Source organism: Poecilia reticulata, linkage group LG1 (genome assembly GCF_000633615.1).
Source record: "Poecilia reticulata strain Guanapo linkage group LG1, Guppy_female_1.0+MT, whole genome shotgun sequence".
Lineage (NCBI taxonomy): Eukaryota > Metazoa > Chordata > Actinopteri > Cyprinodontiformes > Poeciliidae > Poecilia > Poecilia reticulata.
In genome coordinates, this window is record NC_024331.1 from 24,419,514 (window position 1) to 24,441,126 (window position 21,613).

The following is a 21,613-nucleotide window of genomic DNA, read 5'->3' on the forward strand; positions in this document are numbered from 1 at the left end:
TATTGTACGGTGTCCTTGAGTGCCAGAAAGGCGCCTTTGAAATAAAATGTATTATTATTATTATTATTATTATTTGGTAAAGTCTAAAATAATGTAAAATGTCTGGTAAGGAAAATATAACACCATCACATTTATTTTCAAAATAATGGCTCAACTTACAAATCGAGCGCTCGTGATGAAGACATTATAGGAGTCTTGCTCTGCTTAAATCTCAAATAATTAGCTTGGTCTGCTGTTGAGGTGAGAGTAAAGTCGTCTGAGGGATCCAAAGAGCTCTGATTGGCTCAAATAAGATTCGGTGAGATCATGAGTTTGGTAGAGAACTTAAAATGGTCTCAAAATAACTGTTTTCCATACCATTTGATGGTATGGAAAACAGCCCCAAAGTGGTAAATATTAAAAACAACAGAAAACGTGCCCAGATATTCCCACTGCAGAAAACTCATCTTCAAAGCAAAACGCCAGGAGCTGAACGAAAGGAGCCTCTACAACCCCTAAAATGTCATCACAGAACCTACAGCAGGCTATTGCTAGCATTAATATTAAATGCTATTATACTTCTACGATCAGGAAGAGACGGCACAAGTTTAAGTTTCATTAAATGTGTGCAAGGAGGAAAACATGAAAGTTTGCCAGAGAACCTATCTGTTCAACCTTGCATGAAAATATTCAGTTACATTTTGTCACCTTCCTAAACTAACTGCCACGGCTAAGAAAAAATCAGAATATCCCCTTTTTTCACGAAAAAAGAGGGACATTGTTGTTTTTTTCTGTTCTCTTGATGTTGTACAGAGTAAAAAATCTACTCCGCCATCATTACTGGAGCCGTTTTGTTGTAGTTTGCTTATTCAGTGTTGTAATATTGACAAACTCTAAATACATTCACAATCCCCCGTCCTCAACACAAAAACCTTAAATAAATAAAATTTGAAACATATTGTGCACTTCTTTTCAACCTCCATGAATCAATATTTTTGTAAAATTGTTTTCTGTGAAATTACAGCTGCAGGTGGTTTAGACTGCGTGTCTCAGCTTTGTACAGTCAGACATTATTTTATTTTGACTTCAAGGGGAGCGTTCACATGCAGCAATTTCTCTGCTTTTTTTTCTAACGACTGCAGAGCTTCCATCTGTGTGTGATTTATTTTCTCGGTTTATATCCAGCTGTTTTGTGGAGACCCCAGAGACTTGTTAGACAGCATTAGCAAACAAACGGCATCTTGAAGAGCAAGGAACGCAGCAGACAGGTCACAGTTATGAAACAGTAGGGCCAAGGTCTGCAACAAGAGAGATCTGTCTAAAAAAGAAATGAAGTAATAATATGTGAAGACTGGAAACCTACCAAGAGGTTTGTAGTCCATCTGCCTATACATAAAGTAATGTTTTCAGTTTGCCTCAAGACATTGAGAAAAACACACAAAACATGGTGACAGTTTTTTTTTCTGTGGTAAAAAACAAACACTGAATCCTGAAGACAGTGTTTGTTTGAAGACAGTGCCTCACAGGAGGCACAGAGAAAATTGACTGATGTATGAAACTAAACACAAGGCAATCCTGGAAGGCAAACATGATGGAGGCTGCAAATGACTCAAGAGTGCAGTGGAGGTTCAGCTTTTAGCAGGACAGCATTGTAAGCCAGAACTACAACCGACTGGCTCAAATTCAGGCGTAATTATTGTTAGAGTGACTCAGTTAAAACCCCAGGCGTAGTTTTAACTGAGATCCTTTCAGATCCCCCTGCATCCAGGCTGCTCAAGCTCAAAGTATCTTGCAAACACAAACAAAAAAAGTGTAAAAATACTCCATCTCTGGAGCTGGTGGACAAACACCACAAGCTCTTGGACTTGTAACAAAAAGTGGATCTACAAATGGGGACGGCTAAATACATAGCAACCCCAACCATTCAAGTTTTCATTAAAATAAAAGTAAGTTATTTACGAATAATTAGAAAAGGAGCTATGAAATTTGTTTTACTGGCTTATTTGAAAAGGTTTTAATAAATTACATTAAGGTTTGTAATGCCAACGTGACTAAATATAAAAACCTTCAAAGGTTGTAAAAGATTTTGGGAGCCCTCAATATTGTTGTCAATTGTAGGTATAAAGAAGAAGAAGGTCATACTATCGAAGCAAACAGTAGTTCCCAGTTACAGGAGTTAGATTCATTTCTCTGTGGCAGTGAAATGTTTCTTACTATATTTGCCAAGACAGAACCGTTCAGAGCTTTTTCTCAGAAACAGGATTCACAGAATAGATTCATCTACTGAAGGGAATCGTGACTGAACTATTTGCTGTGGGGAAACATACGATCATCTGTGAAGATCGTGACAAGCATACTGAGCTCTTTTTGAAGCCAACCCGTGATTAGCAGTTGTGTCTTTCTAAACATATTGTGAATGCAAATGAAGATTGATTCTAGGCATTGTTTCTTACAAATGGATGTGCAATTTTATCAGCAAGAGATTGAAAATGGCCAGTTGATCCCTTGCCATATTTTGAGCAGGCAGATCTTTGGACAGCACAGCGGTCCCGCTGCCATGTGACCAAGGCCTTCCTGCATTTCAAAAATACAAGAGAACAGCCACTGCTCTGTGTGCTAAAATCTGCATCACCATTTCCTTTCATTTTGTTTCATATCGTGTCAATTTAGAAAGAAAAAAAAATATTTGAATAACATTTGATTAGATTATAATCAGTCAACAACCAAATCTGTAGAGTATTTCTATAAGTGAGCTTTAAAAGCTTTGAAAGGCATCACCACAGCTAGATTCTACAAAAACACATACAAAGACTGTGTGTCTCCCAGACAGTCTCCCAGACTGTGTGTCTGGGAGACTTTTAAATACTGATAATAAATCAGTATTTATTATCTGATTTCAGATAATAAATACTGATTTATTCTCTGAAATCAGTATTTAAGTAGTTATCAGATTTGTGCAACCGCCTGTTTGTGGTTACATTCAAATATCAGACCTGCAGAGCTGCTTCAAGTGTTCAAATTCAGTTCTGTGAAGCATCATCTGCTCAGACAGATTTCTCTGGTAGAGGAGACATGCTTCGGAACAAATTACCTGCTCACTTGAACTTGGAAAGTTTCGTGCCTAAGAACTGATGAAGTTCTGGTTGGCAAAGCAACAAATGTTCACTCATGTTACAATTTTTAGTGAATATTTTCTTGCTCCTGTTGACGTAAATCTTAAAAGCTTTTTTTCCTCGCTCCTATGAGCTGTTGTAAACGGCATAATGTCAGAGCTTTGTTGTGACGAGTGAGAACTTCTTAGAGACAGAGGCCCAACTTCAAAGCGTCACATTTCTTTTAAGTTAGTTTTGACATATGAAGCACTTTTATAGCAGCAGAGGGAATTTCTGAGTTTGTCATTCTTAGAGGATATTAACATTGCCGGAAAACATACCTCGAACAGAGCTGCTGGCCGACCACGGAGGAATAACGTTGCGTCTCTGGTAGAAAAGGATGTAAGCTCCCTTGGTACACACTTCGTCCTCTGGCACCAGATCCACGCTGCTGTCATCGTAGCTGTACCACTGGCCGTCCACAGAGTTCCTACAGTAAGCTGGATCAGAACGTAACATGCATTTATAAAGGCCTCGTTAAATTGAAACTTTAAAACCCTAAATGGATCCTTTTTTAATTCGTTGTAGCCTCCAGACATAGAAAGAAAATGATTTTCACAGGCTTCACTCTGCCATTCATGTCAACAACTAGTAGCATAAAAACCGGAGTTATTTACTCTATTAAATCCTTCTTCTGTTTCAATCTTTTTACACGCTCTGCATTAGCAGGAAGAATCTGTTATTCTCATGATGATGCAACTCAAGCTGTAGAAACAGAAAGGGCTGAGACACATACAACGTCTCATAATTACCGGCAGCCTTAACCTTAACATGTAGCTAGGGAAAACAAGATGTTGAAGATTCAGTGCTATTGTCCCTTCCCATCAGGCAAGTTCAACAATAATCTAGTCAAAACAACATTTTACAAGTCAGCTCTTAAAGCAACAAAGTAAAAACCATGAGGAAACATTCTCATGAGGCTATAGAGAGACTTTGAATTGCTTTAGTTGAGTTGAAGGTCCTGAAAATGAATAACGGTAAACCTTTATGGCCGAGCTAAAGTAGATGCAGAAGAACTTAAAGCCTTGGTTTCATCACGATGCATATCTTTCAATAAAAGCATAACAGAAGTAGCCAAAGGTCGCTGCCAACGGCTGGTGTATCTGGAGAACGAGAGCTCAGCTGTGCCTACAGCAGCAAAATGGGTTTCTGCTAAAAAGCAACAAGTGAGGAGAAGCAGAGCCTGGATACCACTGAGAGTTTTTCTTTTCAGACAGACCAGGAGCAACACTTTTGTCAGCAGCTTGTTTAAGCTGATTTGACTTGACTTGAATTGTTTTGTTGCCATTTGTAGTAATTCTTTTTGTCATGACGCTAACTTAAATTAGGATTTTGCAGGTGTTTTAGCAGGTAAATTGTGTGGTACCTTTACATTTGGAAACTTTGCAATCATTTAGTTTGATGAATTTGATCAAAACATGTTTAATGTAAGCAAACAAGAGCGCTGAGTCACCCTGAGCAGCGGTGGCATTTGCGGCATGCTCACTCTCTGCTGTATGACTGAAAATTAACGGAAAACGTCTGAGGACGATAATGATGTTGTTTCTTGAAACAGGAGTGAATGAAGTAAGTGTAAACAAATTTGCTGGATAAGTAGGTCGTTATACAAGACATTAGAGAAACGGCAATGTTAATTCTTACCAGTGCCAATTCTGCTTATCGCTTGTTTGAAGAAAAAAACAACACATTATTCTGAATGCATGTTCAGAGCATGTGGTACATCAGTGGAGCGGTGCTGCGGTGATGAGACTGATACTGATTGGTTCCTGCATATGTACATAATTTTCATTTCATGTTCCCATTAAACTCGGCAGCGAAACATTTAATCATACGAACATAAATGACCTTCAAAAAAGCATGTTTTTCACAGATGGTTGTGAAAGAAATCCAACCCCATCATACTTCTCTAGCAACAGGTTTTATCCTTCCACACACCGTTTTTACCATTTGACTCAAAATTCAATTCAAAATATTGTTTTATAAAATTTATATTCAGATGTTTTATTGTTCTTGTACATTTATATCTGCGTTTTAGGGAAAGATCATTAAGGAAAAAACAAAGTTGACTAGGGACAAATTTAGGAAAAGTTGGAGGAGAAACTGCAAGGAAATACCATTAGTGGAGTCTGAACTGGGGTGAGAGAGATAACAGCATCCGAGAGCAAAACCAGTGGAGTAGCTAAAAGGCACAACATGCAAATGATCATGCTTTTCTATAATTTTAGCTTCATTATCCTTCACTGCTGCCTTCTTTTACCATCATTTTACCTGTAAGACCCCCATGCATCACTCGCCACTCAGCAACTTAATGAGACACTTCAAACCACTTTTGGTCCTACTGATTTACTCTGAAATCTTGACTCCATCATCCTCCCTTTGAAGGGATTCTGCAACACAACCAGCCAGGAGAAATTACAGATAGGGAGCCTAAATCAAAACAAGCTGCTGGGCAAGATGGCGTTTGCCACACATCTTAAAATTGTGTCCCAGGCAGCTCTGTGGAGAGCTGGGGAACTTTTTGACATGTACCCCAAGGTTCAATCCTAGGACCCCTTCTTTTCAATATTTATATGCTCCCACTGGCTCAGGTTATAACAGGACATAGGATTAGCTACCACAATTATGCGGATGATACACAGCTCTACATCACGATGTCACCAGATGACTCTGAACCCATCCATTCACTGAATAGATGCTTAGAACAGATAAAGGTGTGGATGTGCCAAAACTTTCTCCAGCTGAACAGAAACAAAACTKAAGTTATTATCTTTGGACCTACAGAGGAGCGAACCAGAATCAATGCACAGCGTCAGTTATTACAACTGAAAACCAGCGATCAGGCCCGAAACCTGGGAGTAGTGATGAACTCTGACCTGAACCTTCAGAGCCACATTAAGACAGTCACAAAGTCGGCCTTCTATCACCTGAAGAACATCTCCAGGATTAGAGGACTTATGTCTCAGCACGATCTAAAGAAACTCATCCATGCGTTTATCTTTAGCCGCATTGATTATTGCAATAGTGTCTTCACAGGTTTGACTAACAAATCAATCAAACAGCTGCAGCTGATCCAGAACGCTGCTGCTCGTGTTCTCACTAAAACCAGGAAGATAGAGCACATAACACCAGTTTTAAAGTCCCTACACTGGCTCCCTGTAGCTCAGAGAATAGACTTCAAAATACTGATGTTAGTTTATAAATCACTGAACGGTTTGGCACCACAATATCTTAAAGATCTGTTATTGCTGTACCAACCGTCTAGACCCCTCAGATCTTCTGGTTCTGGTCTGCTCTGCATCCCCAGAACAAGAACCAGACGAGGAGAAGCAGCATTCAGTTTCTATGCACCACAAATTTGGAACAAACTTCCAGAAAACTGTAAAACAGCTGAAACACTGTGTGCCTTTAAATCTCAAATTAAAACCCACCTGTTTAGAGTTGCTTATGGCTAAATTGCGGGTTTTAATGTCTTAGGTTTGAGAATCCTTGTAAGTTGCTAAAACTCTGAGGTTTAAGAATCCTTGTATGATGTCGCTCTGCTAAAACTCTGTTCGAGGAAACCCCATAAGGGCAAGTCCTCATGTGGATCGATGTTTTTAATGTTTTTATCTTTACTTTTAATAATGTTTTTATCTTTTTTAATCTTTTCTAACTCTCTCTCTTTCTCTGATTTTATTTTAATTATGTAAAGCACTTTGAAATGCCTTGCTGCTGAAATGTGCTATACAAATAAAATTTGATTGATTGATTGATTGATTGATTGATTGATTGATTGATTGATTGATTGATTGATTGATTGATGATTCTCCAACTCCGGAAACACCCAGTGGTTTGGAAAATACCATAACTTCCTTTGCTTGGGAAACTGCATTCCATAATATTAACCTCTAGACCCTTTGCACTTAAGGGCTCAGCATGTTCAAAGCGAAGTCGAATTGAAGGAGAAAAACCTTTCTCCTTCCAGTTTGAGGTCACCCGAATGAATGATCAGCGAACTGTGATAGTAAGATTCTCCATAAATAAATCAGATCCTACCAGCATCACCTACCAAACTAATTTTAATGGATTAAAATGTCTAACTTGTCTAAACTGTTCAGAATTGGGACTTGTGAACATTTTGAATTTGTTTATATTCCATTTAATAAAAAAATGAAGCTTGAAATTTGATTAAAAAACAAGTTGAAGTTAGTTAAATGCTAACTTCCACGGTGTTATGTCATACTAATAAAATAAAGAAAAATGTTGATATATTGTTCACCTATGTGCTTTTTCAGGCCCAGCCTATGCTGCTTCCCACTTACTTGGTCTCTGTGCTCATATATAAAATAAATCTGTTGTTTAAGGGAAACTTTTCACATCTCTAACTCTTGCACAGAGCGGAGGTGCAATCACAGTCTGTTTAATAATAAACTGCATGTACATACTGAGCACATTGTTTGTGTAAAGCAGCTTTCATCGTGACGGCAAAATGCAATCTTATGTTTTCCAGCAGTAAAGTTCCAGAGCAGCTATTAATAGCTTCTGACTAATTTCTCATAAATTACATTTAGAGTTAATGTCTTGAAATCAGAGAAATTATAGCCAAGCACTTCAAGGTCTGCAAGAGAATATTTAACTGACCTTAAGCCAAGAGAAAAATACATATATTTCAAGGTTAAATGTATATATTTCTAAGTTTATCTTTCAAGCCTCATGAAAAAGGTGAATATTTATTTTAATGTTCTCTCGTTATATTTCTATTATTAGTTGTCATGGATGTTGCCTACTTTCTGTAGATTAACTGAGGTCAATCAAATTACCAGGAACACTTGATCTGACTAATCAGGTATTTGCTCTCAGTGGAAATCAAAGGTAATTATGTGTGTGTGATGAGTTGCAGCTGAACTCAAATATTCTGTGACTGGATCAAGAACAGGGCAGCATCTTGTCTTTTAACTAAAACAGGGCAGGTTTTGTTTGGTTTTTAAAGGGCGGATGTCGGTAAGGTAATTCTGGGCCAAAAATTGGTTTTGAAATGATCTGAACTAACCAATTTTTTATTTTTTTTGTATCTCTTGGATGAACAGGAGAAGAAGTGAGATGGCTACACTGTAAAACATTGGAGCCACATTTAGTTGTGTCTACTCTGGCTTCTACTCTAAGTCAAATAGATTTAGCCAGTTTTAGATTTTGAACCTAAATGTGAGTTTGTGAAAGATAAACTTTCAGCAGTAAGTTGTGTTAATTTTTTATTAATTTGATCACACCTCCAAGAGTTGAATCAACTAGAGTTTTTAAGTTAGCACTTAAAAAACTGAAAGAAGAAAAGCTCCATACCTGTATAGTGTCCTCCATGCATTCCTCCATGATGGTTGCACACAGCATAGAGGTCGTACAGGTAATCTTGTGGGAGGAGTGAGTCAGCAGGAGGATGAGTTTGACCTGAAGTCTGTTTCCGGGAAGAGGAAGAAGAGCCCGAATGCAGATTCTTCATACTTTGACTACTCTTCGCTACATGAGGGGCCATGTTCAGCGCAGTCAGGGGGAACCGAACCAGGGTAGACAGCTTGTTCCTCCGTTCACCAACCTGTTTGAACATTTCAAGGACATTGTGAAAGATTGTTAGACCAAACAATCATTTTAAAAGTTCATAAAGTGGCAACAAGAAGTTTTTGCTTGATTTAAAAACGAGGAATGCATGAAACTGAATTAAACAAAATTCAAACCCCAACATGCAGTCATTAAGAATGGAAAAGAGGAGGCCATAAAAAGAAATTCCACTAGAAACCCTCTTTAGACCTATAAAATTATACTTTTCCTGTCCTTAAAACTTTTAGCATATCACAATTCCTCATATATCCTAAAATACATTTCAATGATTCACAGAAATGACCAAACAGAAAGGGGAAGGACTTATGTATCTAAAATGTGACCTATTTCGCTTAACTTTTCCATTTGCACATCCTAAAATTCTCATTTCTGATCCTGTCTTAGATTTTTATCTATTTTTTTTATTCATACTCTTTAGTTGTTAAAACTTGGGGTGTCCTGATGGTAGTTTTTTTCCAGACACAGTATGAGTGCAGATACAGATAAGTTAACAAGCTAGTACTTACACTTCACCCAGACTTTTGAAAACAAAATAAGCCTGCAATACAGACATAAGATATAATAAAATGTGTCATAAAGTTGTTAAAAGAGTTCTTTTAAAACTCTAAATCAAAGCATATAATTTAATTTCACCTTCACTTCCATTTAGTCTTTGGAGAGATTCATAACCAATTTCAGAAACAAACATTAAGGAGGCTAAAGTTTGTAATTTTGTGTAATTGTAATAACACATCAATTCATTACATCTCTGTAATTCAGATTTCTAATGAGGTTTGACAAAATAAAAACACCTTTTTAAAAAGACATCTTTTTCATTAAGCCTCTCAATCTGTAATTTAATGTAACATTCTAATATTAAATAAGGTTTAATTCGCTGCAAGAAGAAAATAATGAGTAATTATTCTGCAATGTGTTTCACTTAATGAAAAGAAATGTGGAAACAAACTAATAATCCTCAAATTTGTTGAGATGCACATATATTTAATATCATATAGATACAAAAAAGTTAATGGAAGAATGAATTATAAACATAAAAATTTAAAATGCACCTACTCTTACTTTTGAACCTATAGGAAAACCCCTTTAAGAAGCCACCTCAGCCTGACTGAGTGGTTTGTTGACAGCCTGTTCACACTGAAAATGTTGCTGAAGTCTATAGAAACGCCAACATAATGAGAGGTCGGACAGTATCAAAAAAATGCGGGAGGTGTTGCCCCGTTTTCTGAGCTATCAGCAGTTTTCCCTTATCATATGTTCAGGTCGCAGAAAGAGCCTTGTTTGCAAAAACGAGCTTCCGCAGGGACAGATTCTTCCCCCAGGTCGTCTCCGATGAAAATAATGAAACCTTACAGCCTGAGTTGTCAGCTGCTCTACTTTGAAATACAATAAGCATATTTTCACTATCACAGCCTGCCTTTTTTTTTCTTTTCTTCATATAAAATGGCTGTACATACACATACAAGTAGGTACTGCTTCTTTTATCCCTTATTTTCTTTCCCCTGAAGATGATCTATTTAATCTTAATGTCTTGTTCCATGTGACTGCCTGAAACTGAGGTCAGATTCCAGGTGTGTGAACAGAATATTGGCCAATAAAGTTGATTCTGATTAAAACATGACATTGCTGTTTCAGTCTGAACTGACTGGATGTTCAGTATGCAAGTGAACTTCATTTATACTTTCTTCACAAGTGTGTTCCTGTCCCAATCGAAGCCTTGCAGCAGCCTTCTGAGCAGACTGGGGACGGATAAGATCCTTCGCATTCAAGCCCATGAAAAGTCCCTTACAATAATCGAAAAAAGATTGAATAAAAACATGAATAATCCTCTCTGGTTTTGCAGTAACATGTTTTCACAAGTCGTGCAGGTCTAATTCAAGGCAGCAGACGTTTCCATCACCAGCCAGACTGCTGCCTGGGGACAGGGATTGAAAAAGAAAAAGTCCAGACAAAGCCAGACATGGTTCATTTCTGTCAAACCTGAAGCTCCAATGTTCTGCAAACACCATGTGGTACATGAGCGGGCGTGTTGTGAAGCCCCGGCTGTTCATTTCCAGAGGTAACACATGCACAGTGTCTACCATGTTCCCCCAGATTGATCCCGGCTCCACACTGAGGATCGCTGGCTGTTTCTGGAGGCAGGGTAGCATAGTCTGATTGGCCAGACCGAGACGGAGAACCTTGAGGGAAACTGGCCGTTTTAAGCTCAATCACATTGCACACGTATTTTTTTAAGTTGGAAAACACACTAGTATTAGCTTGTTTAAAATATTGCTGACACTTTGAATCTGGCATCCAAAAGCTGAAGAATAAGTTATGATTTTCTGGATTCCACAGCTGAGGTGTATTTACTGTGAAAATGACAGACCTCTCTAATCTCTCAGTTGGAAAACTTGAAAAATCGACTGTGTATCAAATACTTTTTCCCCACTAGAAGAAGTTATGTTAGAGTAACTCCAATATAAGTAACAAGCTTTCACTGGCTGAATGGCAGGATTTTTTTAAGCGCTATTAAATATAGTTTTTAAAGATAACCAAAAACAATCAAAGGATTTACAAGAACTAGAGATTAGAAATCAGATCCATAGTCACTCTTCACTCAGTGCAGGCACACAGACACACCATTATTAACCCAAATAATGTAGACAACCAGAACAGCCTGATCTGTGTTGGTGATTAGACAGAATACAGCACACAGGAGAGAGGCAGACATGGTGTCAGGATGCATTTAATAACAATCTGTCTGTCGGTAATAAAACTAGGAAAATGATGCTGCACATGGGGAAGAAAACCTGAGGTGGTGCGGAGGACAGAGGCAAAGATCTCGGATGGTTGCATGTCATCACATTTCAGGTCAGCAAAGCTCAGCAAGAAACTGGGAACATTTTTAGCAAACTAAAATATTCCAAGAAGCTTCTATGGTTGCATCATTCGGATCCTTCCCAACCAAATGAATCACTGCGGGTCGTGATGGCTGCTCAGAAGTACATGCAGAGAGCGGTCAAGGTAATTGTCCAAACATCATTTCCATCACTACAGGATGTTGGCCTCAAAGGAATAAAAAGCAGAGCCAGTCTCTTTATCTGTGACCCGGTTACCTCTAGATCGGAGGTTCAGAAGTCATTAGGTGCAGAGCTTCAGGAGCAAAGAGCAGGTTTTATTCTGAAATAATCAGAGCAGTGGACTCCTCTAAAAAAAAATTTATTTTGCAGTGCAAAGAACAAAGTCTTGCTTAGTTGTCAAATGATGTAAATGTTGTGAATTTCTAACATACAAACTTACTGTAACTTCCTCACGTTTCTCCATTTTGGTAATTCCTGCACTCATTTCCTATTTTATTTGTTCATTTATTTCCTTTAATTTAACCAGGTAGAACCCCACTGAGGTCCAGATCTCATTTGCGTGAAGGATCTGAAAAAGAAAATCTGCAACTCACAACAAGCTGGTTACACGAGTAAAACAAATTAAACCACATACATAAGTTTAAAACAAATTACAACACAATGACACCAACTAATATAATTGTGTTGTTTTTTCTTAAGAACCGCTTGTGAATTGCTGCAATGTGTTCAGATCTGAATTTGTAAATAGTCATTTAAGCTTTAATGTACCTTTTTAATGTACGAAACCTTGTTTCTATTTTACATCGTCACAATCGTTCAAATCAATCTACAACCTTAATGTCGTCTGTTGTCACCACTAATGGCTCGTTCAGTTTTGTTGGTTTTAAATTTTCCTGCTTTACTCTAAAGGCTGAAATGTTGAGAGTGATCATTTGTCACTGCAAATATTTTTCAGTCTGAATAGCAAAATAATTACATTTGTAGAGAACTTGTCAACCGAGAAAACTGCACGGGGGGAAATGTTTCATTTTTAAACTTGAAGATAATGTGGGTTTTGTCTACTGTTTGATTTGATTCCTGTGAAGCTTTCTGCAGCTGTACAGATGGCTGGGCCTTGCGGGGTGCATTCAAGTATCACTCTTGAACAACAGACTTCAGATCAATCTGGTTTTCAAACATCAATTTATTGTTCAGAAGAGAAAAGTTAATTACCGACTCGCTTGCAAAAACTCAAAAACTCCTAAATTCAACCATTTGTGATATTGAAATTATTTTCCAGTAAATTGGTTTCCTGTAAATGAGGTAAGCTGGTCTCTTTTAAACGGATAATTCAAAACAATCAATAAGCGTATTGTTAGAAATAAACTTCTCTGCAGTGTTGTTCAGCTGCCCATAAATATTATGAAAAATGGGAAAATTGAGAGAGGAGGGAAATGAGATACTTTACAGTGTTTGCACAATTATTAGCAAAATCTTACTTTTGAATATTTATTTTCTTTTATTACTCACCAACTATGCTCTCGGTTAGTCCAAAAATGTTAATAAACCTTCAACATGAAGAAAGTAAAAGTGAGATTTTGACTATCTTAGAATAACATGTCTGCACAATTATTTGGCAACTATTATTGCACAGAATAATCACGCAACTGTCATGGAGTGGGTTCGAGGTGGTCAGGAGAGACGCCGGCTGAACCCAGATTGTAGTAAAAATGATCAATTTAATGATGAAAGCTCAAACAGGCAGCACAGCAGTGAGTATAGCACACAGCTAAATGCCGGTAGCAACTGACAAAAAAGACTGCAAAGAGAGCTAAGCAAACCAGGACTTTACAGTTCTACTGGAGAGCATAGACATGCGACAGTAGACGAGGACCCGGCAAGATACAAGAACAACAGGTGGGTTTAAATACACAGTGAGGGTAATCAGGAAAAGTAAGCAGAGCTGGGATCAATCAACAGGGAGTACAGGACATCACAGAGACTTACAGGGAAACAAGGACAGAAAAAACCAAGAAACAAATACACAAAAACACAGATCGTCACAGCAACTAAATGAAAAACATTTTCCCATCTCAGTTTTTGTATGTTTATCTGTTCAAGTAAGAACTGATACTCAACATTTTTCAATAAACATTTGACATTTAAAAAAATAGTGACAGATAAAGCCATCCTTGTTTTCAATAACAGCGATAAGCCTTCCAGTCATGGATTCAGTCAGTTTCTTGATCTGATGAAGATCAACTTTCTGTGGAGAAGCAACAACAGACTCTGTTCAGACAGCCGCTTTCTTTAAGTGGAAATTTCCTGCTTATGAGCAGCTCAACACCGTTCAGCTCATGAAATGGTTAAACTACTTGCCTAACAATTGTGCACAAAGCAAAAAATACCAACATTCATATATCTATGTTTGTAATGCATGTCGTGCCTCCTGGCCAATCTTTCATCTCTGGCAAGCCGTCCACCGGCTCTCTCACTTGAGTGTGTTTCTGTCTTTTATCTGCTGCACCGTATCTGGCTGTCCAAATGTATCGGGCAATTATCAGTCTGAGAGACATACTGATGTAATTACTGATATATTTTAGAGCTTCAAAAGATATAAAATGCCTGGATATTTCTCAAGCCAACCCCCCCCCACAAATAATCAAGGCAACAAAAAAAAATCTAGCTTGCTGACTGACAATCTTTTGAATAATCTAAATACAGAAGAACGTCAACAGAACACATTGGGATGAAGCACATTGGATCATCATTTTCATTCAGTAAACATTGCATCTGTAGTCTTATATGTAGCTGCAAACAGCTGTGCAGATTGATGCTGGTCATTTTGAACTGGGTATTAATTTAAATAATTTTAAGGTATTGCTATATGCCTTTCAAAACCAAATCAAAACAGCCCTTCTTATCAAAAGTAATGTTTCTGAAACCCACCATTGAGAGAAAACAGATTGAAAAAATCCCCCTTTATCTAAAAAGCAGCTCTGAGTAGCAAGAACGTTTCATGCTCCGCTTTTCCAAAAGGAGATTTATTGGTTGTATTCATGAAAGAATTTCTCAAAAACTGGACAAGCTTTAAGAATCACAGTAGTTTCCACTGAAGCCTCTGCTCTCTACAAACATTAGATTAATCCTGAAAATAAAAGTAGTTTCCCTTTCGATTAATAAAACATATATTTTTAACTGAATTGAACGCACGATTATGCTCTGTCCACTTGTACAGCCACAGAGAGTTATGAAGTAGTGCAAGTAAGGATTAAAAAGTCAGACATTTGAAGATGCTGAAGGATTAAACTAATTACAAGAACCAAACCACTGATCTTTAAAACATAATCACTTCATAAACTCAAACATCAAGCTTCCAACTCCAGGCAATCATCCCAGCATAACACGAGTATCATTGAAGATCATTTATAGCTGGCAGTCACCGTCTATTTAAAAGACAGCAGGAAGATGTTTTCTTTAAGAAAGGCAAAGCTGCTTCTTGGCTCTCAGCCTAATTGTAGTGTTTGAAGATGTGACTTAACATGTGCACATTCTCACCCCCCTCCTCTCCTGCTCCCACTCCAACCTCTCCCCCTCACACACATAATGTCTTCCTGTCCTTACAAGGACTTTGCTTCGTCTCACATTCATGTATTGTTCATTTCTACAACCTAAAACTGACCCTTATGCTAAACCTAACCTAAAACACACAGGGTTTCACTCTGACACTCTTGCCATCTCTCAAGCAGCAGTTATACTTTGATGTACCAGCTGATTTGTGAGGAGTCTTGAAGAACATCCCTTAGCATTTCTATTCTTCCTAGAGGTACTTGCATTTCCTACAGTTCTATAGTTACAGGTAGATGATGCTACAGATAAAATATGCCAACATTTAACAAGTGGCAGAAGAAGAAAATATGTGCAGAGGAAATCAACGTGACAGAAGACGCCCCTTAGATGCAATGCTTCTTCTGTTCTTGGTGGCAGAAAGGGCTAGTGTCTTGCTCTCTGCATGCATTCTAGCACATCCTTAAAGGAGCCGTGTGTCCCCCTGTGGTTGGCTTTAAGAGTGCCTTAATCAATTTGTTTGGTTTGCTGAACCAGGCAGGCATAAAGGACCTGATGGCCCAGTTGGTCTTCTCCATAATGTAAGTCATCTTTCAGTGTGAATTGTGAATGAAATGCAGGATCAGTGGGTAGTGGAGCTTATCACCCCCAGGCCCCACTTTCCCAAGCAGAAATGAGACATTTCCGCTTATGAAGTGTCTTGTGAAATGTCTCATTTTACAAACTAGACAATGTGGTTAGATGCGATTAAGAACTCTGGTTTTACCTAAAGTAGAAATATATTGCTCATATTGCTTCCTACTGCTGAGTACAGAATTGCTGCTGCAATTTCTCTGCAAGCTGAGACACACGATTGATGTCGCTGTCAAAGGATTTCTTTACACTCCTAAAACCTGTGAAGGCTACAAATATGCCCCCAACATCAGAAATGTCATGACTGACCTCTGACAGTTCTTTAAAACTGCTTCAGGTCACAGAGTTCAGTGGACTAAGTGAAGTCTAATCCAGAGACTAAATAATCTCTCTCTGCAGAGCATAGCATGACAATCTGGACAGGTTGCTGGAACAAGGTGGTGACTGAGGCTTGTCTTATGATGCTTTGGGGAGCTAATGGTGTGTGACGAGACACAGAGAGGCAGGATGGCTTAACACTGGAAGTGGGTGGAGTTCCTCAGTTCCTGGCACACTTCCACAATTCATCCTACAGCTCACATGCGTTGACCCTCGGGTGTTCTGGCAACATGTAAATCTCACTGAACAACATTTGGATTGAAGTGCTTCTGGAAAAGGAAGATGTACGAAATACTCTGAATAGCTGAACCTTGTGGGAACATTCACCAACATTCAACATTCAGAGTTTTGGCTGCCTAATGTGAAAGAAGGTTAAATACTGATGCTCACAAACCAGGAGAACGCAGAATAAAAAAGGCCAAATCGTGTTATAACAGAGAAATCTCAGCAAAGCAAATAATTGTACGAGTTCCTGAACAAAAACTAAACAAAAATGTGAGAACGCTCAGCAAGATGTAAAACTCTGCCAGGTCAGTGTTTGACAACAACTCTTTGTCTCCAACCTTTTGGCTGTAGAGAGCAAATGTATGCTTCTTAAGGGAGAAGAGAGAACAAGATTTATTGCAAATGAGACCTCCCCAATTCTCTGAGCAACAGAGAGAATTAATCAGACTTTTTAGTTTGGATGGCAGCCAGTGGAAACAGAAACATTTTGGTTAGTTAGAGTCATCGACCAGCAGGACTTTGGAACAAAGACACAATCTACTGAAATAAGGATGAGAGGAGAATGCCTTCAGCATAATTATACCATAGTGGATTACAAACCCTAGAAGTAAAGTAATGCAAACACAGGCTTACTTCTCTTAATTGGTCTTTTCTTTTAAAGGGTATATATGTTATAATTTAGAGCCAAAACAACCTAAAAACTGTAAAGGATAAATAAATTCCAGATGTCCATTCAGTTGACTCCCAGAGGAAACTAATACTTTGCAAACACAGTTGTAGGAAACAGAAGAGCCTTCTGAGTTAAATCTAATGAAACATGCATTTTATGTTTCTCAGTATTAGACATAGAAATTAAAATAACTACCACAAGCTGCAAAGGCTCAACACATTTGAAAAGGACGTTATAAAAATGATGATTGTTTGCCCTTTAAATCAAGCAGCTAAAATAGATCTGGTAAATTAATAATTGTGTTCAATGTCCTCAAAAAAATACTGATAAAACAAACATTCCCTTTTTTTTCTTTCTTGGGCGTCAAATTGTTATGCGATTCTGACTCATAATATGAGGGATGAGGACAAAGTAGTTTGTTTCCACAGCTACGATGGGTTTGGACATCACGATTCTCAAGCTGAGAATTTTGTCATCGCTACTGCATAATTTCAGACGTCTGTAACAGGATCTCACAATGATGAGCAAAACAAAGAATAATTTTCTGGGGGGAAAAAAAGCATAGTCATGCTGCAAGGTAGAGCTTCTGACTCTAATCTCTACAAGTCTTCCTCCAGTATTGCTCGGTGTATAAAGATGCATCTGAATAAACTGGAATATTATCAAAAAGTTTATTTATTTCAGTCTATAAACAGTTGAACCTGCATAATTTCTACCTCAAAACACCAAATGTACTCCAACATGCATTAATGCACACAGTAGAAACCCTCTTGGCACTAACCGTCTTGTGAGTTCAGCCAATCAGTGCTAATGAAAATGATTGGCTGCTTTGCAACCAATCAGCTTCACACGTGACATTTTCTGTTAAATAATTTAGATATTAGCAAATTTTCTGCAAATAATTTGTAAATACTGTAAATACTGGACCGCGAACAGGCTGGGGTCGAGATCAATTACACGCGTACAGACAGTTTCAAGGTTGCATTTTTTTGGTTGTAATGATTTTGTGCTCACAAGTAATAAAAACATGACATGTAAGAGTAGAATAATACATCAGACCAATAAAAAATTACAAAAATTCTGCTTAAAAGTTATTTTCAAAAGGTTTCTGCCCTCCACTCACTGGAATGCATATTCTAATTTACCGAGATGTACCTATAGCTCTATGCATGTGGTGCCATTCGTGAATAAAAACAGGAAGGCTCCAACCGAGGAGAGGAGTATCTTGGCTGTAGATTACGTTTAATTCTACCAGTGGACTAATTAGATACTAGAATGTGGACAGCTTTTGTATCAAGCAGAGAATATTCAGCTCCATTGTGTTGTTTTTATCCAGAACAGCAGTGAAAGCCTGTACCACCAGTGTCTAAACGGGTCACAGAGAAACACCGATACATGCTCTCAGTTCTGACTGTGATAAAAGCACATGGCACATAAAACCCACCGCCAGTGTCATTCAAACGCTGTGACCTACACGGTACAACGCAAGAGAAAATGTAACGGCACTAAAGTCGTTTCTTCAGACTTCACAACGTTCTGGACGGACCAAACGAAGGCAGCACAAAAACCCTTTCATGCCCTGAAGAGTGCTGTGTGTGAATGTGAACACTGGTAGGTCGGATACGTTTTTAATTATTTCAGAATTGCATTACCTCCACAAGCTAAAGCATTACAGGAAGCTGTCAATCAAAAACCATACATTAGATCCTTTCCACTTTGGTGAAATCATAAAAAAAAAAGTTGTGTTCACCAAAGAAACTGAAGCATTCTGCCAACGGAAAGATAAAAAGAGTAAAAGTCAGAGAATTTAAGCTGAATATAAATTAGCATCTGTAGAGAAATCAGTCGGCTGCACTCAAGAATCAATGTCTCTGAAAGCTTTGACCTGAACATTTGTGATCATCTTCAGTGCTGGTCTCAGGTTTATATCCCTCGTCTGTAATTATGTCACATAAATTTAGGTTTTTAACTATTTACAGTAAGAAATTGTGACTTCAGGCAGAAAGGATCAAACCGTAAAAATGCTCAGTGAATTTTAAAATGTTTGAATGGTTTTTGATCAAAGTAATATATGCAAACATTCTCATTAACATTCAAATGAGTATTTATAAACAACTTACAGAGAGAGACCACATTTTCAGTAACAACAAGCTTCAGGCGTCAATCTGGCCAGATGTTTACCAGTCTTATGGTCAGAAATGACATTGTTTATTCAAACTGGTTGATTTACAAGAGAAAAAGACAAGCTTGTGAGGAAAGTGCTAAAATTTTCTGTACAGCTCTGGTCTGAACTAATCTTGAGGTGAGGCTTTGTTTTCTACTCCAAAACCAGATCTGATGTGTTTAGATCATCCACTTGTGAATATTACGGCGCTGTATAAAAGCGAGATATGCATCCAGAGATACTGAACTGAAATACAAGACAACCTGTTACAAAGAAAACAAATGAAGGTGTATTCACCTGGTGCCATATTTGTTAATCCTATTGAATTAATTATGTCAAAGCACATTCAGATTTAGTATTAGTTTTTTTGGTTGGAGTCTGTCAGTGTTCTACAACCTGACTTTGGCAACATTTTCTCTGCAAAATTTAGTTCTGGACTCTCAATTCCTCATGAGGGCATTTTTGTTTATTATTATGCACGCTTGGATTCACACAGCTAAAAACTAAAAAACATCTTTAGCAATCTAGCAGACACCTGAAGGCTCTCCATAAAATTTCTTTATTTTATAAAACTAGAGAACCCCCTCAGACATTCACTTTGACGCTTTCTTTTTAAAAATCTACAGTTTTTTTTATCCTGCTTTGTTTTTTTTTTTTTGCATATGTACAATTGTTAACATTTTTGGCAATAATAAAACTTTCTGTTTTCACATCTGCTGAAAGCATTATATTATTTGTTAGAATGCTTTTGGTGTCCTTGGATCAATGATGGTATTCTTCAAGACAGAGAGAATCAGTTTTCACACTTGTTTAGTTGAATCTGCTTATTTTAGTGTAGCTGCTTTCTAAAATATCAATACTGGGCACAATAGGAGAAGATAACAAGAGAGGATGAACATTTTTACAGCTGGGAACCTTGACATATGCCATACAAATAAAAGTGGAGTATCAGGTGCTGGAAGGAGGTATTTTGTTTGTGAAGAAGTGAATTACTGACAATCTTAAAAATCATGAAAAGTTATCAAAACATGGCACATGCAGCCATTTAGAGAATAAATGGCGTAAAAAGTAAGGAGTTTCGGTGCAGATTCTCGTGGGTGCAAAACACCATTTTATAAAAAAAGTCAGAATATATCAGAGATGGAAAAGGAAAATGGATAGCTGGTCTGAATGTAGGATTGAAATGCAGATTTGATCAAGTTTAAGGAAATATTCATGAGGAGTAATTCACAGGAATAACAGAGGAAATGAAAGCAAAGGTCCGGCAGATATATAGAAAAACAGAAATCTTAATATTAGCAGGCTCAGAATTGGAATCTGTAATTATATTTCAGAGTAGCAGATAGCGTTGTCCTGAACCAATTAAGAAATAAATGTAATGTAGCTTACACAGATTCTGAACAAGTCAGCGCATTAATTAACTAAACTATCAAGCTAAACAGAAATACTGTTCAAACTAGGTATTTAAAAAAAAATGTATTCATCACCTTTCTTGACAAAGCAGAAATATAAAAAGTGTAATGGCTTTACTGCAGGCTGAGTGTTCCTTAAGTAAAAAAGCACATTAATGTGATTATTTGAGGTCATTATTTGAAATCCTGCCTCATTTATTGATAAAGGTTTTGTTTTCTTTTGGAAGTATAAGAAAGATGGTTTACTAGTAAAAAAACCCCATCTTGAATATAAACTACACCTAGATCTGTAAAACCAAAACCACAAGATTACAGTTTACTGTGTCAAAAATTGGTATTTGATCAAATGCGATTGATCACATTTCAAAGCCTCTAATTAATTAAATTAAGATTTAGGTGTCCAACTGCTATCAAAAGTAGAAAATTATAAACTGGGAAGTTATCACAGCCACTGATGTGTTTAATATCTGACTGCTCTTTATTGGCCCTTAGGTTAGACTCTGTTGTTGGTTTATTCTTTATTTTTAAACTCACATGCGTGAACCAATTTAACATCCTAGCTCTTTTGCAAATTATTGACTTTTACTCTCTTATGTTGTAACTTATTTCCTGTTTACTCAGCTGAAGGAGCAAGAAATAAAACTCTTGGCCTGTCATGGATTTGATCACATGCTCATACAAAAACATTTATCCAACAACATGACATTAGTGCATGCTAAATCACAACCCCTGAGTTCGTTATGAACCGGTTTCGGTTTCACACACCTGACGGAAGCGCTTGAGGTGGAGGATGAGGATGTCGGGCAGCGTCCACAGGCTCATCTTCACCATGCCCTGCTGCAGCTGCTTGCAGTGCGGACACTTCCAGGCGTCGTCTGGAGCGAGCTGAAATCAAACATTGTAAGGTTTTAGACACTATTGTTTGTTCTAAGTCTTAAAGTCAATGTGTCAGTTTTACATTATAAGCTTTTAAACACTTTTTGCACTTTTACACTTTTTAGTTCATTTAGTTTTGAAGGCCACTG

At 37.7% G+C, this 21,613-nt stretch overlaps 1 protein-coding gene across 2 annotated transcripts in view; it reads right to left on the minus strand.

Annotated features, from left to right (window-relative positions):
- Nucleotides 1-21,613, minus strand: part of usp43a (ubiquitin specific peptidase 43a) — a 123,288-nt gene that overhangs the window by 20,458 nt on the left and 81,217 nt on the right. For both annotated transcript variants that reach the window (XM_008414668.2, XM_008414659.2), the window contains 3 exons: nucleotides 21,354-21,473; nucleotides 8,448-8,697; nucleotides 3,413-3,571 (listed from right to left, as the gene is read on the minus strand). In XM_008414668.2, the coding sequence (XP_008412890.1) occupies nucleotides 3,413-3,571; nucleotides 8,448-8,697; nucleotides 21,354-21,473 (529 nt within the window). The remainder of the gene's footprint in view (nucleotides 1-3,412; nucleotides 3,572-8,447; nucleotides 8,698-21,353; nucleotides 21,474-21,613) is intronic.